At 31.4% G+C, this 27,632-nt stretch overlaps 1 protein-coding gene across 2 annotated transcripts; it reads right to left on the bottom strand.

Annotated features, from left to right (window-relative positions):
- Window positions 1–1,529: 1,529 nt before the first annotated feature.
- LOC139501541 (uncharacterized) lies at window positions 1,530–14,641 on the bottom strand. 2 transcript variants are annotated; one of them, XM_071290652.1, is made up of 9 exons: window positions 14,443–14,640; window positions 8,968–9,817; window positions 7,979–8,196; window positions 7,474–7,544; window positions 7,147–7,288; window positions 5,934–6,030; window positions 5,030–5,134; window positions 3,889–3,921; window positions 1,530–1,890 (listed from the first exon to the last, which is right to left on the bottom strand). In XM_071290652.1, exons 2-9 carry the CDS (start codon window positions 9,814–9,816, stop codon window positions 1,600–1,602), a joined length of 1,806 nt encoding a protein of 601 aa, XP_071146753.1. In that variant the 5' UTR covers window position 9,817; window positions 14,443–14,640; the 3' UTR covers window positions 1,530–1,599. The 2 variants fall into 2 exon arrangements, with proteins under 2 accessions (XP_071146753.1, XP_071146754.1); XM_071290653.1 differs by lacking the exon at window positions 3,889–3,921 and having other exon boundaries at window positions 14,443–14,641.
- Window positions 14,642–27,632: the final 12,991 nt, after the last annotated feature.

Here is a 27,632-nt window from a genome sequence, read left to right as displayed (position 1 = left end):
TTGGCCTGCCACTAATGGTTCCCCTTCAACTGACCTAATCACAAACTAATACATGTTTACTTATAATTTAGCAAAAGTCAATAGACCATGACTAAGTGGGCGTCGCCAAATAATCTCCATGGAAATGGTATATGCCAATGCTTATACAACTGCATACCAAATATCATTGACCTATCACAAGTTGTTCCCCATAAACTGACCTAATCACAAACAAATCCATGTAAAATAAGCAAGTTTCAAAATCAATTGAGCATGACTGAGGGGGCAGGTCCAAATAATCTCCATGGAAATAAGATGTGCCAATGCTTAAATAACTGCATACCTAATATGATTGACCTACCACATTGTTGAAGCTGACTCCGCCGTCTTCGAAACAGCGTACTTATCTATGTATGTCTCGCTTTTCTACTACATCAAGCGATAAAAAGTAAGTTGAAAAGGGCTTTAAATCTCCCCATGAGTATATTCATTTCAAACTTTGTCATATAGTTAATTTTTAATAGTATCTAGATTGGCTAATTCTAAATTATGAGCAATACATTGAATAACACACACCTTTTCAGACACTGCATATTTTTATTACAACACATTAAGAAACCAAAATTTACTAAGGACCAATCAAAATTAACCATTAACAGATTTAGAGTCCCATCATTAGCTTTTAAATGTTCAAAATCAAGACAGATTATCTTCTTTTGCTTCAAGTATTCCAGGATCATCTGCAGAATTTAGTGATGCAATGTCGATCATAGGTCTTTTCTAAATTTTTGTTTTACAATCAGACAATGACATATCAGTTGGCTTAAATTCTACCATATGCCTATTTGCAGATGACATCCTCATATCTTGGAATACCCTACCTCTAAGATATTCTAGCTTCCCAGTCAAGGGACCATTGCCAACACATTATTGAAGCTGCCAGAGTGTCGACACTACTCCTCAACTAATTTATACCATCTTACTTTTTATTTGTATAAACAAATTTCATTTTAATGGTGCATACTTTGAAAATGTTTAGCCTTACATCACGCTGGAAATTCTACACTCAAAATTGGTCTACTCCTTGACAGGAAGATAGACCTACATGGTACAAACACATATAAAGCATTTGTTATAAGGTTGTGGCACACTTGGGTTTTTCAAAGTAATCTCTACATCAGTTCCAACTTTAGAAACTGATATTGAAAGTATGGGAACTGTGATGAATACATTTTGTATGTTAAAAACATCTACGAAATCAGTTAAAACTTCTGGATAATTGATTCTCAATGGCTAAGATGAAGGAAGTGATTCTCCACTTTTTAAATCCCAATTTTTTTTTCTAGTCTGGCAGATATTCTGTTTTACAAATATAAATTTATATTGAAAAAAATTACATTGATTGGGAATCTTTCAACCTTTATAATAAAATTGATTTAAATGGAATAAATATGATTGCTCTTGTTCTGTGCTATCTGAAATTATAAAATCAAACCACTTGACTTGTCCTTTGTCCCTTTTTTAAGTTTACAGAAAAAGAACACATAATATGTCTTAAAATCTTTCTACTTTTTAATGTCAGTATAGTCATAAATAAAATAAATAAAAATATAAGTCAATTTATACACGTCCTAGACTTCTAGAATCTTTAAAATCTCTCTCCTGTTTGATTTTATCAAGTTCATACATCATTGAGTAGGTAGAGTTGAGCAAATCTTCTGTTGCTTTCTTCAGTAACACAGATTCTTCACCGACCCCCGGAATGTTAGACTTCATACTGCTAGGTAGGGTCATGTCCATATAGGATTTGTACAAATCTGTGTTTTCTTTCGTAGGTTTTCTCACGCTTGACATATGTGACGTGTAAGGGAATGGGTAACTGGTCGCCATTCTTTCCGCATCAGCCAATGTCTAAAAATAGAATTGGAATATTAGAAAAACAGAATTTTAAAGAATCGTAAAGAAAAGATTAATGAAAACTAAACTATGAGCAGTTCCCAACACCATAAAAAGAAACGTAAAATTCACACATCTATAATGTATTTTCTCCTTGTCCTTATCACTTTTACAATTATACACAAATTATTCCACATGATAAACACAATTGGCATTCATTCTACATATAACACTTTAAAGAACATTTTAAAACTTCATTTAATAGATACTATTAAAGGTCAGGCAAAACTTCATAATTATGTAAGGTCAATAAATCTTATTTACGTGTATGACAAAATATTAAAGATCATATAGGTAAATGTTGATTGTTGAAAGCATCAGGAACGTTCAAAATAAATGTACGTCTGCAATCATTTTCTTTCTCATATTTTGGCTTGTATTTATCATCTTGTAGGTTCTTTGCAAACCCAAGTGTCAAAACCACAAAATTAAATATCCAGGGAAATAATTTTTTTTCTTCAATCCAAGAAATTTGGTAACCATGGTAACCACAGAAACTATTGAATTCAAATTAACCTTAATTTGTCAATGGGTAAAATGCTGATCTTTGGTCTATACCAATGATATCATTGAAAGTAATTATATATAAGTACCAAACAAATGTATTGAGTTCATAGTATGTCTAATTTGTTGACAATATACTATTAAATGTTATATTTTGGGTTTCAACCCTCCAAAAAAAAAGTGAAGACAAATATATTATTTGTATCCTTTTATAGTTTATAGAGATTAATTTCAACTGCCTCCAAATGCCTATTTTCATCAAAGCTGTCTAATCCACCCAAATATTAAACCTTTTTTTATATTTTAATGAAAAACTGGAGATTTTAAAATTTAAAGCTTGACAACTTTGTTAGTAGCTACAAATTTCTGAAAGGTTAAATATTTCTTGATATATATTTTATATTTATGTGTTGGAAGGAAAACTTGTTAATTAAGCAATGGAAAAAAACACAGCAAAAATCAAACAATTTTAACATATAAACAGTAATCTTGTAATTCATGCAATATATCTGTATATAAACTGAATTACGAGATATCAAACACTATTATCATATATAAATGAGTCATTCCAGAAATCTTATGTATTGTAATAATGTCTTTCAATATGTTTAGAAAAGGGTATTGTGAAAGTGCTTTCAGATTTTTACTTCTATCACTATAGATATGTTGGTCATCAACCAGATTGACTTTCATGCTTTAGCCAGTATGGTGAAAGTGCTGAAAACAATCGAGTTGAGATGACCAAAATATAATATGTTTATCGCTATTTTACCTATATATGCCGATATTGTTAATTTCGATTACAATGGCATTAGCATCCTCAGTTTCTAGGGCAAATTTTTCATATCACTCTACTGTCATGACTGTGCTGTGAAAGGACATTATCAGTTAGTAAGATCAAAGGAAACTTTCGTTAAATAGCGATAATGAGGATTATGTATTCTTGAGAGTATTCCAAAAAATTTGGAATTCTCTATATAACAAACAATCAACTGTAATATTGGATATAATCCCTTTTCAACAATTTTCATAGCTTAATAAACATGATAAATTTTTAGGATGTTAAATAATACATTAAAGTTGTGTTACTGTAATTTCTGGAATTACTCAATTAAATAAGTATGTTTAACCTGGTTACAGGCGGAACTGATTTACTGTGGATTCCTTATCATTCCTTGAATACCAATTTTTGTCGGTTTTGTGGGTACAGGTGAACCCAAATTCAAACGTTCAACAAATTTTCTTAAGGCTTTGCTTGCAGAGATTGGAAAAACCACGAAAATGAAATACTCACTAAAATGCAAGTTTACCCCACTCCACGAATATTGCATTGATGCCCACGAAAATAAATGAATCCACAGTACACAATATATAATATAATAAACATAACTAGTGAACATTTGTAACTATTAATATTATTAAAAGGAAGCAAATCGTGTCAATGACCACCTTTATAACAGTTGTATGAAAGTCATCTGAAACCTGAAAATAATTTGAATTAAAATATAAAATACTACAAATGACTGGCAGAAATAAAAATGCTCTTTTAATTTCCATGTAAAAATGAAAGTTAAGAAATTATTGCGATTTTGCCAATTTATACTTCATTTGTACTTTAATTGTAAATGCCACTTTAGTTTTTGCTATATTGAAAAAAAAAAATCCTGTTAAATTCATATTAAAAAATTTCAAAATGTGACTTTAAATAATTGGGACTATAGCCCTGTCTCATTTTCCCAAATAATAAAAACATTAAAATAATTTCTGAATTTACAGTATACAATACAAATAAACCTATTACAAAATTGTTCATAAACAATAATTATCCATGAATAAAACTTGGGGAAAAAAACACATCTTTTTTAAAAAAAATTCAATAGTGTATCAAAACAAATCCAAAGATTTTCTAAAACCAAAACTTCAATCAGTTTGTCTGCCACTGATCTCTGTCATATAAAAATATCTTCCTTGAGGCGGAACTCCAACGATTCTCCACTCATTGCTCCTATGAAAAACTCTTCTATTTCAAGAATTGCTAAGAAATTAATTAATGTTTTTGTCAGATCAAATCATGTGACAGTCATCTGATGTCTTAGGCACCACTTTAACATGTCTTGTGCAGAGAAAAATCCAACATGCCTGCAGGTGCTTCTCAATAGCCAAAACAAGTATTTCCAACCTGAGAAACAGGCAAAATATGTCCTCCTTTGAAATGTCATGCATTTTAAATATTGATCAACATAATCAGACAATAAGTGTTCTACTGCAACCATTAGTCCCTGTTTTCATTTGGTTCCAAAATTATCAAAATATTCTTTTTTGAAAGAAATATGTGTGCATAAGAATTAGCAGATTTACATCATGACCATTTTCAATTGAAATCTTTAAAATTAGGGGTTTCATGGTTATATATTTTAAAGAGAAAAACATGTGTGATAACTCCTAGAAATAACAAAAACATTCCATAATCTGAATGTCTGATGAACTAAAAATCAGACAACTTATAGCAATTGCAGAATTCTGAATGTTAAGCAAAACGAGCAGCTCCCTCAAAAATATCAACACTACACTGTATAAATAATAAACATACCGTCTGAAGTTTAGATTTGACTCCTGTGGTTGCATCCTTTAAACCAACATTTGAAGCTGCAGGTATCATTGAGGGGATGGAACTCTCATATCCCATTACACAATGCTAGAAAATATAAAAGGAAATTATTACTTACTTCATATTCACATGTGGGTTTCATGTCAAAAAATATTTAATACTGAAATTTCAGTAATTAATGTGTGCATTTATTGTTAATTTTTGTCATTTTAGACTAAATTGTGATTTTAATCTTTGTGATATTGAGAAAAATCCTTTTAAACTATATAAAAAATTTCAAAATGCGAGTTTAAATATTGGTATTATAAGCGTTACATATTTCGCCATGATAAAAGCATTGCAATAATTTCTGAATTTACAGTAATTTTTTTTTATCATTGTTTATTCACAAGTGCAATTCTTAGCAAACTATGGTTATTTATGTAAAAACCTAGAACTTGTTGCGTTTTCAAATTCACAAACAAAAAGAAATTATGTGAAGTCTGAACCTTCAGTGGAACTCTAATTTGAACATGTACTTAAAATGACATGACATGTTAGATTTTTTAAACCATAATTGTCAGGTTTATATAAGTTTCATATGATCCTAATAGTTTCCATAATTCACCTGCATGACCTGTATGAAAATTTTTATCAACACAATCAAATCATTTTGAAAAATAGCATTAGGGTTCATTCCATTAAAATGTATGTGGGAGGGTAAGAATTGAAGTTTAATTATTGAATGTGGGTCATAGGTCTATTTCCTGTATATATATACATGTATCTATTATCATCATGATCATTATGTGAAATTTTCCCCAAATTTTTTTTTTGGTTACATGTACAGATATTTTGAAAGTCCCTTCCTATCCTCCCACATACATTTTAATGGAATAGCCCTTACCTTCGACAAAGCCATTGAATCTGAAGGTTCATACTGACTCCTCCTTTGTGGTTTGACACGGTGTGGTGACATCAAGGTTGACCTTGGTATACTGACCCTGTAATATAGCAGTCATTTATTGTTATTTAGGTTGCCTTTAATATAGAATAATACATATTGTTTTTGCAAAAATATCATTTTCTGAGAAAAATATCCTAACACCAGGGCTGTTAACACATTTCAAATAGTACATGTTTATATATTTCTAATGTACAAGTGTAAATATAAAATTGAGAATGGAAATGCGGAATGCTTCAAACATTTGTCAAAGCGACAACAACCCGACCATAGAGCAGACCACATTTTTTTTTAAAATATTTTCTAATACTATGTTAGTACATTATGAACATTACTAGTACTTTTTGAATTGTAATACTGCTGCATAAGATTACTTATTTTAAATATTTCAATATATATTACATATTTTGTGAAGGATGACATATTTGACTCAATTTATAAATGCACAACACAACAAGAATGTGTCCCCAGTACACGAATGCCCCACTCGCACTATCATTTTCCATGTTCATTGGACCGTGAAATTGGGGTAAACCCTCTAATTTGGCATTAAAATTAAAAAGATCATATCATAGGGAACATGTATACAAAGTTTGAAGTTGATTGGACTTCAAATTCATCAAAAACTACCATGACCAAAAACTTTAACCTGAAGCGGGACAGACGGACGAACGAACGGACAAACCAATGGACGCACAGACCAGAAAACATAATGCCCCTCTACTATCGTAGGTGGATCGTAGGTGGGGCATAAAAACAATTTTTTTTTAGGGAAACTCATTTAAATCAGTTTTTAGTCATGCCATTTATATAATATTGGCTAAAAATAATGTAAAAAACAAGAATGTGTCCATAGTTCATGGATGCCACAATCACACTATTATTTTCAATGTTCAAACTTCAGTGGACCGTAAAATCCGGATCATATCATAATGAACATGTGTACTAAGTTTCAAGTTGATTAGACTTCAATTTCATAAAAACTACCTCGACCAAAAACTTTAACCTGAAGCTGAACAGATGGACAAACGAATGAACTGAAGCACAGACCAGAAAACATAATGCCCCTCTTCTATCGAAGGTGGGGCTTTAAAATTGCATTCCCTGGGTGACATAGTATTTTCTGGAACAGCCCTCAATCAGACAGCACAGTTACCTGACAAATCTGGGTTGTTCATATGTTGGTTTCTTTTTACTATGATGAGGATGTTCACCCTCAACCTCTTCATGGCCAGGAAACAAATGATCTTTGATTGGTTCTGTAAAAAGTCTATCATTCACTTGGTATGGCTTTACTTCTGCAAAAATAAAGATGTACACTCATATTTTACAACATTTAAAGAGTATCTACATGTAATACAAAATGCAATTTAGAGCACCGGAGCGTTTTTTGTGTGTGTATTGAAATGTAAATTATTCAATCTAAAATTACTTATATGTACTATTGAATATAAAGACAAATGTCTATGAAAATCAAACATACTTGTTTCTGCTAGAGCTTCATCGATAGGTGATGGTTCACGCTGTTTTAACTCAAACAATGACTCTGGGGATCTGAAATAAATTAAGTTTTCTGTTAATTTCATAAAATTATTTGCAGTTACATTATAAAAGAAATATAACAGTATAGAGTGCAAGCATGATGTTAATTTCGTCATGGAACTTTCTATAAAGCACCAAAGAGTCTGTTTTTGTTATTTAATGTGTTTTTTTTTGTTTTTTAGTACCTGTTTTTTTTTCAGCAGTGTTTCAAGTTATATTTTCAGCACAAAATGCAGCATTAGTTTTAATTCTGGTATAAATTAATCTACAAAATGAAATGTTACAATTTGTAGTATATATACCAATACACATAATTAACAGCGCCTGGTGATGTTTCATAGCCTGACCAGTACACCTTTCCTATATTGCGAAATGTAACAATTTGCTAAATTATCATGATCCAATCAACATGATTATTTGATTATCGAAAGAATATATTAACTCACTGATTGTAAAAATCATTGCAACATTCTTGTCTGTTGATTCGACGAAATTCTCTTAGTTCCTCAAAGTAGCCCTCTGAATGGTCCATAGCTTCCCTATCATTGTCCAACAGTCCAGATATCCAATCATAACCCAGCAGATGGCGGTCATGAAGTTGGCCAAAACTCTCTCTACTGATAGAACCATCTTTGGATGACAAAAAACTCACTTTGCTTAAATTCTAAAAATTAAAAAAATATATATCTAAAATTAATACTAAGCATTTTTGTTAAGCATGTTAAGTGTTGAATTGAAAAATAGCACATCCATACACATGATACATGTACATGACAGTTCTTGTCCATTTGTTTTTGATGTGTTTTGTCATTTGATTTTGCCATTTGATTATGGACTTTCCGATTAGATTTTCCTGAGATCAATATTTTTGTGATTTTACTTATTAGCATGGAATTGAAAATTGTTAATACAACATGACAATGTAATAAAATTTCTCTATATATTTATTGGCAACATGACAGGTTCCACATGTCATTGAATGTGGAGCAGGATCTGCTTACACTTCCTGAGCACCTGTGATCACTCTGTTTTTGTTTGAGTTTGTGTTGCTTAGTTTTTGTTCTACGTTGTATTTAGTATAATATCATGAATATCTGTCAGTTTATCTTCGATTTATGAGTTTGACTGTACCTTTGGTATCTTTCTCCCCTCTTTTATAAGTACTTTAAGTGTTAAATGTACATGATGTACATGTATATGCACATGTACATTTATGTTATGAACATTTAATTGAAATCAAATTCTAAAAGAAAATGTTTATATCAACAACAAAGTTAACTGCATACAATTTTGAGTTCAGGAGTTCTATTAAAACTTATTATTAGCAGTTAGATGAATCATTTTAACATCATTGTATGGTATCCTCCTGAACACCCATGAAGTCGTTTACCTTAATTCTTTAAAGACCTATTTTTCTTTAAGGTTTTTTTTTTACCTTTTTCAGTTGTCCTGGTCCATTAGTTAATATTGATTTTGGTTTTTCAGCTTCCCTAGCAATAGCTGCCACTTTTCTATCATTTCCTGCATCTACCAGTCTACTTTTGTACCTCAACTTAACAGCACTCTCCTCATCTGATATAGCACCATCAAAGTTTTCCTTCCCTGTACCCAAAACTTCTTCCGGAGAAGCCTGAAGTTTAGATTGTAAATAAGCCAAGTCACTATCGTTAAATTTGGAATAGCTAAAGTTGAGTCTTGTTGGATCGTCCCTGTATAGTTCACTATCATTTAAATTAGAATCCACTTTCACATTTTGGTCAATAATTTTCCGTCTTCTCGTCATAATGGGAGTCTCTGGCTTACTAGATGTTTCCCTATTTCTAATTGTTGCTGATTTGGGCTCATAGTTGTCAGCTGCTTGTACAAATGCTTTCAATGGAGTATCATCACTTTCATCTAAATCCCCACTCATTTCAGATGCATAGTTATTGTCTGTTGTACCAGAAACAAGACTTTTTCTATATAAAATACTCTTATTATTCATTTCAGTTTTATTATAAGTCTGGTCCATGTTTTTGTCATACTTTGTTTGACCATTGATAGATTCTTGAGAATTTTCCCTGCTGACTACTTTATATTTTGCCAACCTTTCCCTTGCTTTGGCACTCTGGATCAAGCTCTGTTTTAGAGCAGTTGTTGATGTTTCCAACTCACGACTATCATCCTCAGAACTTTTCGAATAATTATTCTGATTTTTCAAGGTTTTTTGTAATTTTCCTTGTCGAGCTTTTAATTTCTGTAACAATAGCTTGCTTTGAGCTTGCAGTTCTTGATCTATATCCATCCTATAAAAAAGTAAAACAATGATTGATGGCTGCAAATTATGAACATCTAGTAGCAAATGTGTACATTTTTGTACATTTACATATCAATTAATGCATTTTAATATGTTTTAAGAATGAAAACAAAAGAGAGGCTCTACAGATCCTGTGTTGCTCAACTGGCTATATATATATTTGTATCTTCAGACTTCAACATGGTAATTTTTGGCCACTACCTAGAACATTTATTGGTGGAGGAAGCTGAAGTGCCAGGTGAAAACCACTGACCTTCGATAGGAAAACTGACAATCCTAGACAATTAAGATTAGAATTGAGTGCTTCCACACAAGCAGGGCTTGAACTCACAACCTCAGTGTTGACTGGCTAGTGATTACAGTAGTACCTACTTACATGTAGACCACTCAGCCACCAAGGCCCTTATGCAGAATAACAATATACCCAAAATTCTAGTATATAAATACATTGTAGATTATGAATTCATCATGATCATTTTCTATCAGTGTGTCCTATACTTTCTGTCTAGTTAAAGGATAAATTTTTGCTAATATCAGAAATTTTTCTTACTTTTGATATTTTTATTTACATATATACAATAGTTTACTTTTCCGCACCATCATTAAAAGAAAAAGTCGAAACGTTAGTGACTTAGTTAAAATTTTACAGTGATCATGGGGATTTGTCCTTTTTGTGATTTGTTATAATTAGAGCCTCATATATAGTTCTCAAATATTTATAATTAAACGTTTTAAAAAAGATAATTTAAGATTTTAGTAAGATCTGTAGCTTATCATGCTCATAGCCATTGTAAAATTATTGTTTTCTTTAAAATTGTGGACAAAATTGCTCTTTCAAAATTTCCATTTAGTGACAGTTGGCAGGTATGTTGACGTCATTAATATTTGACAAGAATTTTTACTGTTGTTTCTCATGAATCTATCTACACCCCAATAGTCAGAGATAACTCTGACGTCCAACGGATGTTTTGTCAGACAAGCTGGGGCCGTGGGACGTCAGAGCTCGTCCCATATAAAATCAAAGAGCTGATAGCTCTGAGGTGAACTAGGTGAATAAAATCGAATTACCATAAAAGCAGCCCCACTTACCCAGGCTGCTTTGTTCCATTTATTGTTTTTGAGATACGGAGGGACATATGACCCCCCCCCGTCATTTTTTTTCTTCAAAAAAACTAAATATCACTAAAACATTTGTAAAATAAAATTTTGAATCAAAACCAAAAAGTATGCAGATCTTTAGATTAATATAACAAAGAAGTGTGTAAAGGTTTAATAAAAAATCATAAATTGTTTTTGACATACGGCGCGAGATGTAAAAACCCTTCCCCTTTTATACAAAATACTAAATAACTGAAAAATAAAATTTTGAATCATCACCAAAAAGTATACAGATGTTTAGATTATTATAACAAAGAAGTGTGTAAAGTTTTAAGCAAAGAAGAAGAAGAAGAAGATTAAATTTGTTTGCACTTGCAGTTTTTAAATCCAATATTTATCAAAATAAATCAAATGTCCTGAAATATTTATGTGGATTATTATCTTCCATCCATAGCTTGTCTTTACTTGTTTAGTAAACAAATTACCATCCATTTAGACCGTTATTTTCATTTTCACACAGGAAAACTAATTTGGCTATAAATAGATCAAAGCATGTCTGTGTAGAATCTCTAATGTAAAATCGTAAGGTCAACTAAAATTAATTAGTAGATTTTCATCCAAATTTTTGAAAAACTTGGGACGGGTGGGAGGATTTTATTTTTTAAATTTTTATTTCATATGAAACCCTTGTCACATGTTCTTCATACCGCGGGGTATATGCTAGTGGAAAACAAGCTTGTATAATGTATATACATGTTGTAAATGTATAAGGAATCTGACACTATTTCTTAAACTCTTAAATAAAAATCCCTGATTGGCAATCACTGTTATACATGTAATTGCCGCTTTAGAAACCTATTTATAGTATATACATCAAAGGGAAGAGAAATGCTCTCTTCAGTTGGACTAGACCTACACCAAATTTATTTTGCTTTCTAAGCAATGGTTTGTAGTCCACATAAAATCAATAAAATGTATTGGTACAATTGTATGCAACACAAGTATTATAAGTACAAAATAAAATGAAACTCAGTGTGGAAAGTAATTATGTGATATAAAACATGAACTTAATCAAAAAGTAGTTTTTTAATGACTAAATTGAGGGTATTGGGACAGTTACAGAGGGTGTTTGCTGTTTGTCAACAAAAACAACAGCCATGGGTAAATATAAGGGAATTAAAATGCGTGTTTGTCGACTTTTTTTTCTCAATATACGGTCATAAATCAAACAAATTCGTGCTTGTGTCAATTTCTTTAATCCAGTCATGTTTTTTGTACCAATTTGTTCTACGATTCTTGCACTTTGGATATCATTTACAGTCCAAATTTCCTGACACAAAGTCATCGTATAAATAAAGAAAAAACACGGTTTTCGATTCACTTGTGACTACTGCAATTTGCGTTAAATGACAAGGCGTTTTACTCGTTACTCGAATATTTCATGCCCTTCTCGTTATCAATCTCTATTCTCGGTAGATGTTGTCATAATAGAGCAGCAGAATATGTCGACTCAATCATTTCGTTATTATAGATTACTCGGAGAAATACAAAAACGAAATTTGAAACAGGAAGTGTTGAATGAAACGAAATTATCGATGGTTCCTGGTAACGGACATGATAAAATCTGGAAATCGTATTTTTGTTAAATAAAAAAATCGGGGCAGGACAATTTCAGAGGGGATGAAAATCTAGCAATTAATTTTAATTGGCCTTATTGTTAAAATTTTATTTCTTTAAATAATCAAATTTAAATTTATGAAAATAATCATGATTAATAAAATAGTATTGCATAAAGTTTACGTTTTTAGAAGACTATTTATGTTTAGGTCATGGTTCTAGAGGCTTCTTCACATATTTGTAAACAAACCAATATGGCCGCTACACATGATTACCTTTGCACATGTGAAACAAATATTTCTGACAAAAGTCAGATTTCTCTTGTCAAAAGGGATTTATATAGATTTATATTGCAATAAATTATTCAGAAGGCGGTTCATTCAGTTTAGATTATATTTCTTATTCTATGAGCATTTAGAGTTTAATCAAAATTTTTCCAACAGCAACGTACTGTTCTTGTCAACTGAGTCTAGAATAATTTTATACACATGTTATAAATAGATTCAAACCATTTGAAGTAGGAGGGCATCTAATTCACATGATACAGGAAAACAATGAATAAAAACAACAATTTAATAAGAAATAGATCCTTTCTATTTATTAAAAAAATCTTCTTGTCTGCAAATTCATAACTTCAAGGGTGAACATGTAAACAGGGCGAGTTGTCCCGATACTAAATTCACGCATGCGTACTTCAAATATCTACAGTAAAAATATCCGGTTACAAGTAAACAAATAACGTTCATGTAGATGAGATGAAATCTAATAATTTACATAAATAAAAAGGTACATATTTTCGATAGTGATTGTTTTTCAATCCTAATTTACAAATTAAATGATTCAAATGCTTAATCATGTGTAAAAATCGGTGTCAGGAATCAGAAGTTGTTATTAAATTGTAATACACAGAAACGAATGCGGCATATGGAGAATTCAATGATTTTAAAGTCGGCACCATTGGCCTTCAGACGACTAAAATGGGTATTTTCCCACCCAAAATGGATGTGCTGCTTCGTCTCTTCTCGTGCCAACTGATGGCCTTGGAATTGTATAAATCAGGCATCGATATGTTCATTTTTCATTTATCTCTTCATTTATGCAAGTTTCACCTACCTTCCAACCTTTATTTTCTAATAATTAGACAGTTTTCACAGTGACCCATTGATTTCTGCATTTTGCCTTTCATTTTCAAAGATTATCACGTGACTACGAGAAAACAGTGATGATTTATGCAAATGGCTATAATCTAACACCTCGTCCATTCATGATGCAAGTGAGCTAAATGTCCGAGAGTTTCCGATTTTTATCGTGGTCGGAACTAAATGCTTAATACCAATCTCCTGTAAAGGACAGAAGGAGGTGAAAAATCGTGGTTGGCTACTAAATGTTAAATATCTATCTCCTATACAGGAGATGAAAAATAATAAATATTTGCATGTATATGAGTCTCGAGACCACAAACTCTTGACGTCCATTTGAAAGTGAGTCAAAATGCAAAAATTGATGGGTCTCTGTGAAAACTGTTAAAATATGAGAAAATAAAGGTTGGCAGGTAGGTTGATCTTATATAAATGAAAGTATAAATGGAAAATGAACAGATTGATGCCCTATTTATATAATTCCAAGGCCGTCAGTCAGCACAAGAAGCAACTGAATAAATCTGGCTGACTAAGGGAGATAACTCAACACAATAATAACGTTGAAAATACCAGAATATAACTTTATTATGTTTATTGTTTATCAATATAAAAATAACATCTGATAAACTAGTGGAAAAACTATTTGCGTCTGAAATGCTTTTTTAATTCACCCTCAGCAGACGTCGGGATCATCTGGACGAAAGAAGAGCAAGTTTGTGCATGTTATTTTGCTTCGATATAACTTAGCGTACGTGGTTACCTGGTTGTTTCTTTCGGATGGAACTGTCTATCCAGTTGAGAATTTCTTAAATAGTGCTATATTTAGTTTGTTATTCTATCTATTGATATTGTTTGGCAAATAAGAAGACAGTTTGATGTAAATGATAAAGGTTCTCCACATTTAACCTCTGTTTTCGAAATTGTCCACCATTTTGGCCGCCGTACAATTTCCTATTTTTGATTGGTTCAATTGAAATTGCCTATAATAATCGCAACATATTCGATCTCATCCCCATGATCTGGGAAGATCTTTCATATTCACATGTTCACAAGCTGCATACTGTTACATATTAAATAGCAATTGTTCATATTAAATAAAAATATATTTATTTATTGTTATTGATAAATTTATTTTTCATATTGTAATAAGACACGGATCAAAAATTTTAAAAGGGTAAGTCAAAAACTTGAACAAGGTTACATAATTTTGGAGTTTTACTTTATTTAAATTAAACGCGTACAATTATATAAGTAGCTCCATAAGAAAGGGGGTCTCTATTAGTCTATGGGTAATATACAAAAGTTATCTATTGTGATCAAGATGCCAATTAAGGCACAAGCGCTTTCTGAGTGGAGTCGACCCCGCCCTCCTTTTTTGTCGTGTGTTTAATTTTTACTTGAAACTATCTTTCACATTTCATTTATCTAAAAACTCTAATCAATGCGATTCGAAATTAATAATAGGATATATATGTAATACCCCTCTTTACCTACTTTTCACAAGACAAGAAATATATTAAATTTGAATTAAAAAAAGTCACAAATTAAACTTTGAAGTATAAGAACAAAAAGGGCAAAGCTCAGTTTTGCAATAGTTTGTCTATGATAAATCAACTATCTTAAAAAAAAAGTTTGCATTGGTAATGAACAATTGATTATTCAAACTTGTAAAATTGATGATCGAGTTGACAACTTGCATGTGTTTATATATAGCAATAAGTACGTATTTGGTACAACTAAATAGAAAGGTACACATAAAAAGAACAAACGTAGTTATTAAACAAAATAAAAACCTAGAAAATTCGACTATATCTATATGTCTTTCTGATATTGTTTTTCATCTCTCACCCCACCCCAACCCCACCCCATTTTAATTCGTAAATTAATTTTGTATTTACTTTGTGTCATCGACCAAATGTATTTGTTCAAGCAAATTAACTGCGTTGTGTTAGTTTTCTCGTTTGAATTGTTTTACATTGTCTTAACGGGACCTTTTATAGCTCACTATGCGGTATGGGCTTTGCTCATTGTTGAAGGCCGTACGGTGACCTATAGTTGTTAATGTCTGTGTTATTTTAATTGGTCTTTTGTGGATAGTTGTCTCATTGGCAATCATACCACATCTTCTTTTTCATATTGTGGAATTCTTCTTTTGATGCTAGAGACGGGAAGATATAACGGCGAGCAATCGAATGAACACTTATAATGTAATTTTTTGTAACAGCAGCTCCACGGAGAATGAGTGTCACTTTTTCTCTCCACTGATCCTTTTACAATGACTTGAGACAGAGAGTTCATTTAACACTATATTTTCTAACAATGAATTAATAGATATAACCAACGAGGAAAAATGTTCTTTTTGATGACAAACGACCCTTAGAAAGCTGGCTAAACATGCTAAATATACAGTGAAAGCGTTCAAGTTCCGACATCATGATAAGCTTACAATTTTTATCATTCAGTTGTCAGTAACAAGTGTATTTGTCTGTAGTATCACAATTTACAAAGTAAATTCATAGTCAACCTGAATATTTTCCGTTTCTTTATTATTTTATTATTTATTCAACAGAACATTGACTCTGTCTTTTAATTATTTCATTTTTATTTATTTTTCCATTTCTCATGATGAATTAATTATTTGGAATTTAGCGATTTTTTCCATTATTTTGTTTGAAACAATGATGAAAGATATACGTGTGTGCGGTTTTTTTTTGTTAACTTATTTTGAAAGTAACTTTTACGTAGACAATAGTTCGGATGTATTCAATTGTTTATGTAATATATTTTTTTTAGATCTCGACCCACCCTCTATGCCTCTAGCCAATGTTGAAGAAGAAAAAAAAAAAAAAAAACCCGCACCAATACGCACAGTAAACTCAGTTCAAAAGAAGTCCGATTCCATGACAATGATACATAAATTAACAAAGGGTTACTAGTAGTTAATTACTGAGATGCCAGCTCCAGCTGATCTCAATAAAACTGATTGAAATATTATGTCTTCATCATATGAGTATCAAGCACAATAGTTGTCTTTCTATAAGTAAGTACACACAAACTATAAAACGGCCAAAGTGTACTTCGAATTTTTTAGTAACTACTGTTTTATTTATTTTGGGGTTAATACATTTTTACTGAGGTTAGAAATGAAATTCAGATCATGATATTTTCAACAAATCGGAGCACTAATATAAGATGAAATAAACTGGATATTTTATACAAACAGAAATTAAGGTAAATTTATGTAGTATTCGGTCGTATGAGATAATAATAATTCAAACGATAAATAGAAATAATCTGATAGATTTTATTTAAAAAGGTTCCCATATATTTTTCATTACTTTCTATGTAAATCAATCATAATTAACAACATTGCACCCCTGGTGTCTCTGATAAGAGTATTCAGCCACATTACAGTTCTCCATTCTAAGGTATGTATTTTTTTTTAGTTTTACGATTATACTGTTTCTGGAAGTATGACCCAGATAAAGATATCATTTTTGTGAATATCTATTTGAATGTCCGTCTAAAAACGCAATTTGGTATTCTTGTTTTTCATTTCTGCTTATGGGCTTTGACTATATGCCTGTTTATGTTTTTCTAGTGAATCATATTATAGCAGAATATTGACTGCTGTGCCCCTTTTTTTTTAAATAGATTTTTACTTATTATGACTGTATGTTTTGTTGATACATCGTTGTCAATATAATGGAAGTTTATGCGACTTTCATGCAAGTGAGATGTTTGGCTAGCTATAAAACCAGGTTTAATCTACATAAGAAAATGCCTTTGCATACCAAGTAAAAATATGACAGTTTATATCTACTACTATTCACTTGTTGAGCTTTTGATTTTGTTATTTGATTACGGACTTTCCGTTTTGAATTATCCCAGGAGTTTGGTATTTTTGATATTTTATTTTTTTCTACCTCATCCAATGATTCACTTGTTGAATATATCGAACTTGCAAGTGGAATTAAAACAACCAAGTATAGACAATCAGTAGACAATCAGGTTTAAGGTTTATAATTAGTAATGTGATCTTGTCCCACTGTACAAATTCACAATCTGTATTCAAGAAGTTTAAATAACTCTTTTATTGATCGATATACATAACAACAATCACCACTGATTTTCTTTTACAATTTTCTTTCTTTCTGAATAAGAGTAATGGTTACCCTTAAAATTGAAATTATCGAACATACTGGATATTTTATACCATCAGTCATTCTAATATAAGGTAAATCTATGTAGAATTGGGTCGTACGAGTTAATAATAATTTAAAGATAAATAAATTAATATGACAGCTTGATTAAAGGTAGCCATATATTTGTCATTACTTTCTATGTTAATCAATCATTATTGACAACATTGAACCCCGGGTGTCTCTGATAAGGGTATTCGGTCATATCTGTCATAAATTCGTGGGTAAGTTATCTGAGATCACCCCCATTTTCTGGTGGGGCTCGTGTTGCTTAGTCTTTAGTTTTCTATGCTATGTCTTCTGTACTATTATTTGTACGTTTGTCTTTTTATTTTTAACCATGGCGTTGTCAGTTTGTTTTCAATCTATGAGATTGACTCTCCCTCTGGTATCTGTTGTCCTTCTTTTATAATTGATAATACAATCTAAACTATCTCTGGTTTAAATTTAAGTCTTATATCTCGAATTTGATAATTATACGCAGTCATCTCAGTACCAGAATCTATAACAAACGACACTATTTTAATTTTGAAATTATCATTTCCCCTACCTTAATTCCAGCTTCACCTGCATTTGGAATATATTTGGAATATATATATTCCAACTTATTCGGTATTCTAGAACTTACAGCTGCCAATACAAATTTGTTAAAAGATTCCAGTGACTGAGTAGAAAGTTAATGAACCAGGGGTATGACAAAGAAAGTATCGTCTTTTTTCTATAAAAAGTGCATCGGAAAGTACCAATACCTTTTTGATAAATATTCCGTATTAACTTCACAAATGATACACGATAGTCTTGAAGTATAGATTTTGGGTACTGACATTGTCTATCATGTTATCAACGTGTTACAGTATTCTTTTATGTGTCTTTATGATTACGAATTTTACTGTTTAATCTAGTTTTAATGAAAGAAGTGGCTCTAGCTGTACTTGTACATCCCGTTATTGTGTTATTGTGCCATGGTAAACTATCATCTTAATAACGTGTTATAGTATTCTTTTATTTGTCCTTATTAATATAACTTTTAATGTTTAGTCTATTTTTGGCGGTATCCAATTGACGTGGCTCTGAACTTATACACCCTGTCTTTGTGTTATTGTGCTATAGTAAATTTTGAAATTCTTGTTTTTTATATTTTGGATAATTTTTCTTGTCTGTATGCCTTTTTGTGTTTCTTTTTAACATATTTGTTTGTTTTTAAAGTGATTAAGATTATAATACAACATTGACTGCTGTACCCCTTTTTTGACATGTTAACCTATTATATTTATTTGTTCACACATCGTTGTAAATATAATGAAATACAAATGATAGGCTAAGCTAGCTATAAAACCAGGTTGATCCACTATTTTCTATTCATCGTAAAATGTCTGTTACCAAGTCAATCCATTCATTTGATGTGTTTGAGCTTTTGATATTGACATTTGATTACGGGCTTTCCGTTATTGATTTTCGTAGGAGTTCGGTATTTTTGTTATTTTACTTTTTTCTATCTACTCTTATGATTCATTTGTTGAATATTTCGGAATCTGAACTGGAAAAAGACACAACGTAGTAGACATTAATATTTCTGTTCTTTAATAAGTTTTGAGATCTTGACCCCATTCTGTCTTTAAAAAGTTTAAAAACCTTTTTTATTAATCGCTATACATAGCAACAATCATCACTGATTTTTTTTTACATTTTTGTTCTGAATTCAGAATAATGGTTGCCCTTTTAATTAGAATCGAATAAACTGGATATTTAATACCAACATAAAATCAGGTAAATCTATGTATAGTTCGGTCGTATGAGTAAATAATAATTCAAACGATAAATACAATAATGTGAAAGATAATTGATGGGTTCCCATATATTTTTCATTACTTTCTATGTTAATCGATATTTATTAACAACATTGCACCCGGGTCTCTCTGATAAAGTTATTCGGCCATTACTGTCATTTATTCGTGGGTATGTCATGATTAATGTTTTATGCTGTCTCTGAGCGTTTGACTAGGTATAAGTAAGTATTTCTTTTAACATCTCTTTGAATGTCCGTGTAATACATGGTCGTTCGGATAAAAAACGTTTTGATGTTGCAAGGTTAAATACTCATCAAAGATGTTTTTACATTTTCCGCGCTTTAAGATTGTTTTTCTTGTATCAAAACATTGCTTGTTAAACCATATGGTTTGCGATTTTTAAAGGGTTTATATTTATCAAAATTTTCGTAGCAACTAATTGGAAAAAGTCGCTTATTCCCTCTACCACATTGTTCATCCTATTTTGACGAATCCCGTACCTCTAAATTTCTATAATTCCAACTGTATCCGTTCAAACTGACCATCTTGATCACGTTTATCATTTTTTACAGGCTAGATATTAGTTGGTCAGTTTTTATGAATATTTAAAACCCGAGGCGTAGCTGAGGGTTTAAAATGTTTATAAAACATGACCAAGTATTATCTGACCAATTTATAACATATTTACACCTTCGACTGACATACCAAAAATAAGCCATTCTCAGTAATAAAACTCACTTTTTGTGTTAACATGGTTAGTAAAAAGTGTTTAAATCATTTAATTGTAATTTCAAAAAATGAATTGAGAGAAATGAGATATAGGTTCGTGATAACAAAAAAAGAAGAATTATTAAAAAATTGAGGTACAAATTAATCTTGTATATATAATACTCGTTCGTTTTAAAAATCTTACAATATCATATCAATCATATTTTCTAAAAACATATAACTTTTAATTATGACAAAACTTCTCCAATAAATTTTTATTGATCTTTAGTTTTCTAATAAAAATAAATTCAAATATTATATGTGTTTTCACTAAACCTTTGTCCTCTTTCTAATTTTCATTTGCGTGGAGTCTTTTTTGTGTACATTTAAATAATCTTTACAATGTTAAAATGTCAACCCAAAATGTTTTTATAGTTTTTTTCTCCTCATTCATTTATAATGATTAGACAAAAAAAACATACAGTACCCGTATCTTTTTCTTTTGTTCTTTACTGTTGTTCTTTTCACTAGAAAATTGCATAGGGGAATTGTACACTTCGTTAGTGCAGTTTTTCACTTTCATAACTAATTTACAATGAAAAGTCATTCATGTATAGCATTTTATAGTGCATAGAAAGCAATTTACATCTCAGCTCCTTTCTTCTACCAGGGTTTATCTGAGCCGGATCACCCCTACCAGATTACCCCAGCTAGAGTTTCCTTGTTCGGCGTGCTTTCCTTTGTTTTGTAATCTTTTGGCGGGAATGTTAAATCCACAAGAAAACTAAGACATATCTATACGAAAAAGACTAACTTTCAAAATTTGTGTTGAAAAAATCCAGTGTCTATGCTGGTATTTGAACTCAAGACCTTTAGCATGTAACTCCACATATCAAACCCCTTCACCAGGACGACTTGATACAAACTCCCAGTAATTTAACATATTCAAAGGAAACAAGTTAACTCGCCCAACACCAACTCACCTCACTTTTTCACCAACTTGCCCCACTTTTTAAAAAGGCGACCCACTCTAGTACTATCTAAGTGAAGATTGTCTCTGATAAATGGGCTAAGTGTCACGACTAAATTCATAGTGGATTTTCTATTTCAATAAGTCGGGCGAGTTGGCAGACCTTAATTCAAAGGGATTTTAACCCTTTTCATAAGTGTGGCGAGTTGGTAAACAAGATTGGGGCGATCTTTTTAGAAAGTGGCGATTAAGTGTAGGGTCGATTGGCCAGTTGGGCGAGTTAACATGGTTTCATATTTAAACATCGTGTTCGGGGGGGGGGGGGTCATAAAGGGTATACATCATATAGTTATATATAAAGTATATTGTAATAGTTGTGTGGCGGTCTAAACTAGATTTTATGAATTGTAATCGTTTTTCATATAATGTAGAACAGCTGGGATGTAAAATGATTATCCCATTCGGACCTAGTTTGTCAGTGTAAGATCACCCTATGGCCTCCAACCATCGTGAACCATCATGAACGACCTTGCCGGCCAGGAACAAAAAAACCCAAACAATGATTGGATAAACTGGAAACCTGGGTCTGACCCAATACGACAAGTCGTCTTACGAGACATCCTCGGACGTCTTTTGTTTTGAAAACATATAAATACATGTATCATAGTATATTCATGATATGAATTGAACTTTAACGTTGCCCTGTCTGCGGCTGGCTAGAAAGATCTAGAAAGTGAGTCTCAGGGATAGAATTTCTCGCTATAAAATTAATCATGTGTCTTATACCTATAGTGACGTAATCTTATAAAACAATACTCTAGTTCCGTACATTAAATAATTTTTCACTCTACTAACGAAGCGTGAGAAATTATTCTTTTACATACATTTAATAGTGTTTGACCGTAATTTCTTTTGTACACAATTTCCACTTGTACCTGTGTATTAACGTTTCTAAATAAATTTTCATAACCAATTAAATCATATACGATAGTATACATGTATCATCGTCTGTGCTAAATTTAAAAAAAGTCAGCTTATTATTCATCCGGTATAATATAGTTTGGTAAACTATCAGTTTTGGCATTAAAAAACAATTTAAACTTTCTTTGGTTTTTATATTGAACGTCCCATTTTTTAACTAATCCCATGATTCACTTATTGAATATATTAAATTTACAAGTGGAATATAAACAACGAAGTAGATATTCAGTTTTCTGGTCTATAATAAGTGTTGATATCTTGACATACAATCTGCATTTAAAAAGTTTAAATATCCTTTTAATTGAATGCAATACATAGCAACACTCATCAGTGATTTTCTTTAGAATTTAGAACAATTGTTACCCTTAAAAAGAAAATCTTATAGACTGGATATTTTATACCAAGTGAACATAAATTCAGGTAAATCTATGTAAAATGCGATAGTAAGAGACAATAATAAGTCAATCCATAAAAAAATATGATGTAAGATAAACGAAGGGTATCCACATATTTTTCATTACTTTCTATGTAAATCAATCATCATTGTCAACATTGCACCCCGGGTTTCTCTGATAAGGGTACTCGGCCATTACTATCATCCATTCTTGGGTATGTCACTAATAATAATTTTGAAAGGTTCCCACATATTTTTCATTACTTTCTATGTAAATCAATCATCATTGTCAACATTGCACCCCGGGTTTCTCTGATAAGGGTACTCGGCCATTACTATCATCCATTCTTGGGTATGTCACTAATAATAATTTTGAAAGGTTCCCACATATTTTTCATTACTTTCTATGTAAATCAATCATCATTGTCAACATTGCACCCCGTGTGTCTCTGATAAGGGTACTCGGCCAATACTATCATTCATTCTTGGGTATGTCACGAAGAATAATTTTGAAGGGTATCCACATATTTTGTATTACTTTCTATGTAAATCAATCATCATTGTCAACATTGCACCCCGTGTGTCTCTGATAAGGGTACTCGGCCAATACTATCATCCATTCTTGGGTATGTCACGCATAATAATTTTGAAAGATTCCAACATATTTTGTATTACTTTCTATGTAAATCAATCATCATTGTTAACATTGCACCCAGTGTGTCTCTGATAAGGGTACTCGGCCAATACTATCATCCATTCTTGGGTATGTCACGTATAATAATTTTGAAAGATTCCAACATATTTTGTATTACTTTCTATGTAAATCAATCATCATTGTCAAAATTGCACCCCGGTCGTCTCTGATAAGGGTACTCGGCCAATACTATCATCCATTCTTGGGCATGTCACGATCAATAATTTTGCTGATTTTGAACCTTTGACTGAGATAAAGAAATTAATTTTGTTAACAATTATTTGAATATCCGTTTTATACATTGTCATACGTATAAATAACATATTACAGTTGTTGGGTAATTAGGCTTGACATCAAAAGATCAATGTAGGATAAAAAAAAACCAAACGAATTCATATAGTTTTGTGGTTGGGGGTCAAAATCCCTGCAAGTTTTGTTTATCCTACATTGATTTTCAAATTAAAGGATATGGATTTAAGTTCGGCCCTACAGTGAAAAAACTATGTGTATTAAGGTTTTATTTATCATACATTGAACTTTTAATGTCGTCCCTTATTCATCAAAGATAAAGGTCGATCGATGTTACTTTAAAAAGACAAAAAGACACCATGAGGTCAACATGTTATCATCGGCCAATAGATCTTTTCAATATGTAAAGATATGATCATGCTTGAGTCATGCACATACCTACATCTTTCCGTCCAATTGAATCGCTCGAATTTGTCTTCTTATTTTCTAACTAACTGTTTCATAATAAATTGAAAATTTTGCATAACTTTAGTTTTACTGTGAAATGTTTTCAAAACGTGTAAATCTCTCACTGTGATTTGGTTGTGGTCAAGTATTTTAAACTGAGCTAAAGAGGAAACGCTGATGAGGTTTAATGAATGTGAATTCCAAAGTACAACAGTGAATGGGGAAAATGTTGAATGTTCGATATTGAATAGTATCGATAATTGCTGTGCTGGTGTTATTTGGCATGAATTATGTTCAGTTTTACGTCTTTTCGTACTCGTTTAATAAGGGGGATTCTGATTGCTTAATTCGTCAATAAAAGCAAGTGCTCGACTTGTAAATTTTTTTTCATTATTACTGGTTTAAACATTTTTTTAATCTAACTTTACATTTGCATTTGCTGAAAACTTAATTTAGTAATTCAATCGGACGTCTATCGTCTAAAAGGTATGTAGATCTACCTGTACAAGTAATAAGTTATCATTAGCCGAATATCCATCAGGGCTTGAAAACCGTACCCTTTGGATTATAATACAAAAAGACTAAGGGGTAAATGATTGTAATTGCAAACGAAAATGACGGCGGCTAAAAAAAACCAGAAAATAGAAAAACGATTATTTTTACAATGGCGGGTATCATTTGACGATGGCGGAAGATGATTTAACGATGTCGGGCCACCATCATTAAACAGGCCATGGTGATCCCTGGATTTTGTAGTGAAATGGCGAATCTTGTGTTTTTGAGTGACTGTGGTGAAGGATAACGATTTGGATCTACAGCTAGAAGTTTGTGTGTGATTTTTTACTTTATTTTACTCGATTGATTGTTTCCCCGATTTTGAAGTGTCTTTCATTCAAAATGGCCAATCATGGAAGAGACATTTAGTACGTTGTGTTATGGTGACGGCGCGTGTTAGCTGCTCTACCTTGTACTTTTTAATGTTATTTTTTGTTTGTGGATGTTGAGACCCAACGCTGAAGAGCATTATTCTAGATCTGATCGTTCGAACATATATAGATTTGAAACCAAACTTTTTGTTTCTTCCTAATTTATTTTTAAGGTTCTTAAAAACCCAAGATTGTATCCCATGACATGTTGTGATACCAAGATAATTTGATTTGTTGACAGATTAAAAAAATGTGGCCTTTTAGTACATAAAGTCATGTTTGTATGCATGTATCTGTAATATTGTTACAGTGAGTTAGTTGCTTTTTCCCGGGTGGAATTGAAAACCCCAAATACAAAAGACATGAATAAAAAAAAACCAGATTCATTTTTTAAGCTGGACAACAAACAAGGCACTGTTTAAAATATCATTATTGCCAATTGACAGTTTATTTTTTTCTACACATATCCCTTTCACCTACTTTGTTGAATTACGTTGGTTTTTTAGTTTAAGGTAGCAATAAACAGTTAGGAAAAAATACTTAAGTTTGCCCTTATGAATTTTACCATCCCCTTTTCATTGCTTTCTTGCAATATCAAGCTTACTGTTTGTGTCATATATGGGCATATGTATGTAATCAGAATCTTACATAGATTTTATATCCAGTATATAAAATGGTAAAATATAATTTCTTTTTGGTGTATCCATGGCAACAATCTGCATTTATTTGTTATAAAATTTTGCAAAAAGGGGGGAAAGATGTCACATATTTCCCCAAAATTTGGCTAAAAGTAGAATTTCAATCGCTTGAAGTAATACCTTTTCTGAAACTGTGTACATATATCATTCAGCAAATCCAATGAAAATCATATGTCTTTCGTCTCATTTTTTTGTAAAATTGCGTCAAAAACTTCGTGTAGAAAAAGAGTGTTTGTAAACAGTACATTAATTTCTGGACCGATGGCCGGTCTAGCTATGAAAATACAGATTGTCAAACAGAAAACAGCCCATAAAACATGTAAAAAATAATCTTGATGCACTTATAAACCATCTTTGAAGGCTAAATTAGCACTCATCTGTCTAAAAATGAATTTTATTACACAATAACTTTCCTATTTGAAAAATCCACCGGGGCCAAAATGCGAAACTAAACTCCTAACTGTGTATTGCTACCTTAATAGTATATATTTTTTTCAAATTTTCCCTTTTAACTTATTTTCTGAGTTCTGCTAGCTTATACGAGTAAAATGGCCTTTTATTTTTGAAAATTGGTTGAGTAATGAATATTTTATGAAGGTTAGCAGTTGACACTAAAACGCGACAAAAACTGATTTTAAAGAAAGGTGCCAAGTCAAAGTGTAAAATCTTGTCTCTACCTCAATATTTAGCCAAATCTTAAAAACTGTACCTCTTTTGTCAGTTTTTAATCTTGAATATCTTAATAAGATCTCTGATGATGCAACATTGTATAAAATTTAGCAATTTCAAGCATAAAAATGTTAATCTTTATGCTTATTGCATACCAAAGACTTGATTAAAAAACTTGGTGATAGGGAATCAATTTCTTATATCTGATTTAACTATACATTTAATATATGCCAAAATGTAACATGAAATCTTGATAAAAACAATAATTTGATATATTCGCAAGAAAAAAACCAACGCGTTCAATACTTAGGCTACTACATACAGCCCAATCCATCAAAAGCAAGAGTTAAGCCGATAGAGTACAAATATAAGCCTTGTGTCAAAATGTCTAATTTTGGTTGCTAAGGACTGTAAACAATAAAATTGACATATATTGTCATTCTTAAACACTTAATTTACTCAGAAGGTGATTTAGAATCTAAATATCAATAGATTTGTGGCATGAAAAGTCTTACATTATACAATTCTGAGCTTGGTAAGTATGCCATAAGGTAGCAATAAACAGTTAGGAAAAAATACTTAAGTTTGCCCTTATGAATTTTACCATCCCCTTTTCATTGCTTTCTTGCAATATCAAGCTTACTGTTTGTGTCATATATGGGCATATGTATGTAATCAGAATCTTACATAGATTTTATATCCAGTATATAAAATGGTAAAATATAATTTCTTTTTGGTGTATCCATGGCAACAATCTGCATTTATTTGTTATAAAATTTTGCAAAAAGGGGGGAAAGATGTCACATATTTCCCCAAAATTTGGCTAAAAGTAGAATTTCAATCGCTTGAAGTAATACCTTTTCTAAAACTGTGTACATATATCATTCAGCAAATCCAATGAAAAGCATATGTCTTTCGTCTCATTTTTTTGTAAAATTGCGTCAAAAACTTCGTGTAGAAAAAGAGTGTTTGTAAACAGTACATTAATTTCTGGACCGATGGCCGGTCTAGCTATGAAAATACAGATTGTCAAACAGAAAACAGCCCATAAAACATGTAAAAAATAATCTTGATGCACTTATAAACCATCTTTGAAGGCTAAATTAGCACTCATCTGTCTAAAAATGAATTTTATTACACAATAACTTTCCTATTTGAAAAATCCACCGGGGCCAAAATGCGAAACTAAACTCCTAACTGTGTATTGCTACCTAAGATATGCCTT

This window comes from Mytilus edulis, chromosome 13 (genome assembly GCF_963676685.1).
Source record: "Mytilus edulis chromosome 13, xbMytEdul2.2, whole genome shotgun sequence".
NCBI classification, from domain to species: Eukaryota; Metazoa; Mollusca; class Bivalvia; order Mytilida; family Mytilidae; genus Mytilus; species Mytilus edulis.
This window is presented reverse-complemented; position numbering and strand designations above follow the sequence as displayed.

Bases quoted from the DNA above. Each gene is read 5' to 3' on its own strand.
- LOC139501541 (XM_071290652.1), bottom strand. From the start codon at position 9,816: ATGGATATAGATCAAGAACTGCAAGCTCAAAGCAAGCTATTGTTACAG. The intron at 8,197-8,967 runs GTAAAAAAAAAA...TTTAATTTTTAG, and splicing joins GACCAGGACAACTGAAAAAG to AATTTAAGCAAAGTGAGTTT. The intron at 5,135-5,933 runs GTAAGGGCTATT...TATATTTTCTAG, and splicing joins ATTCAATGGCTTTGTCGAAG to CATTGTGTAATGGGATATGA.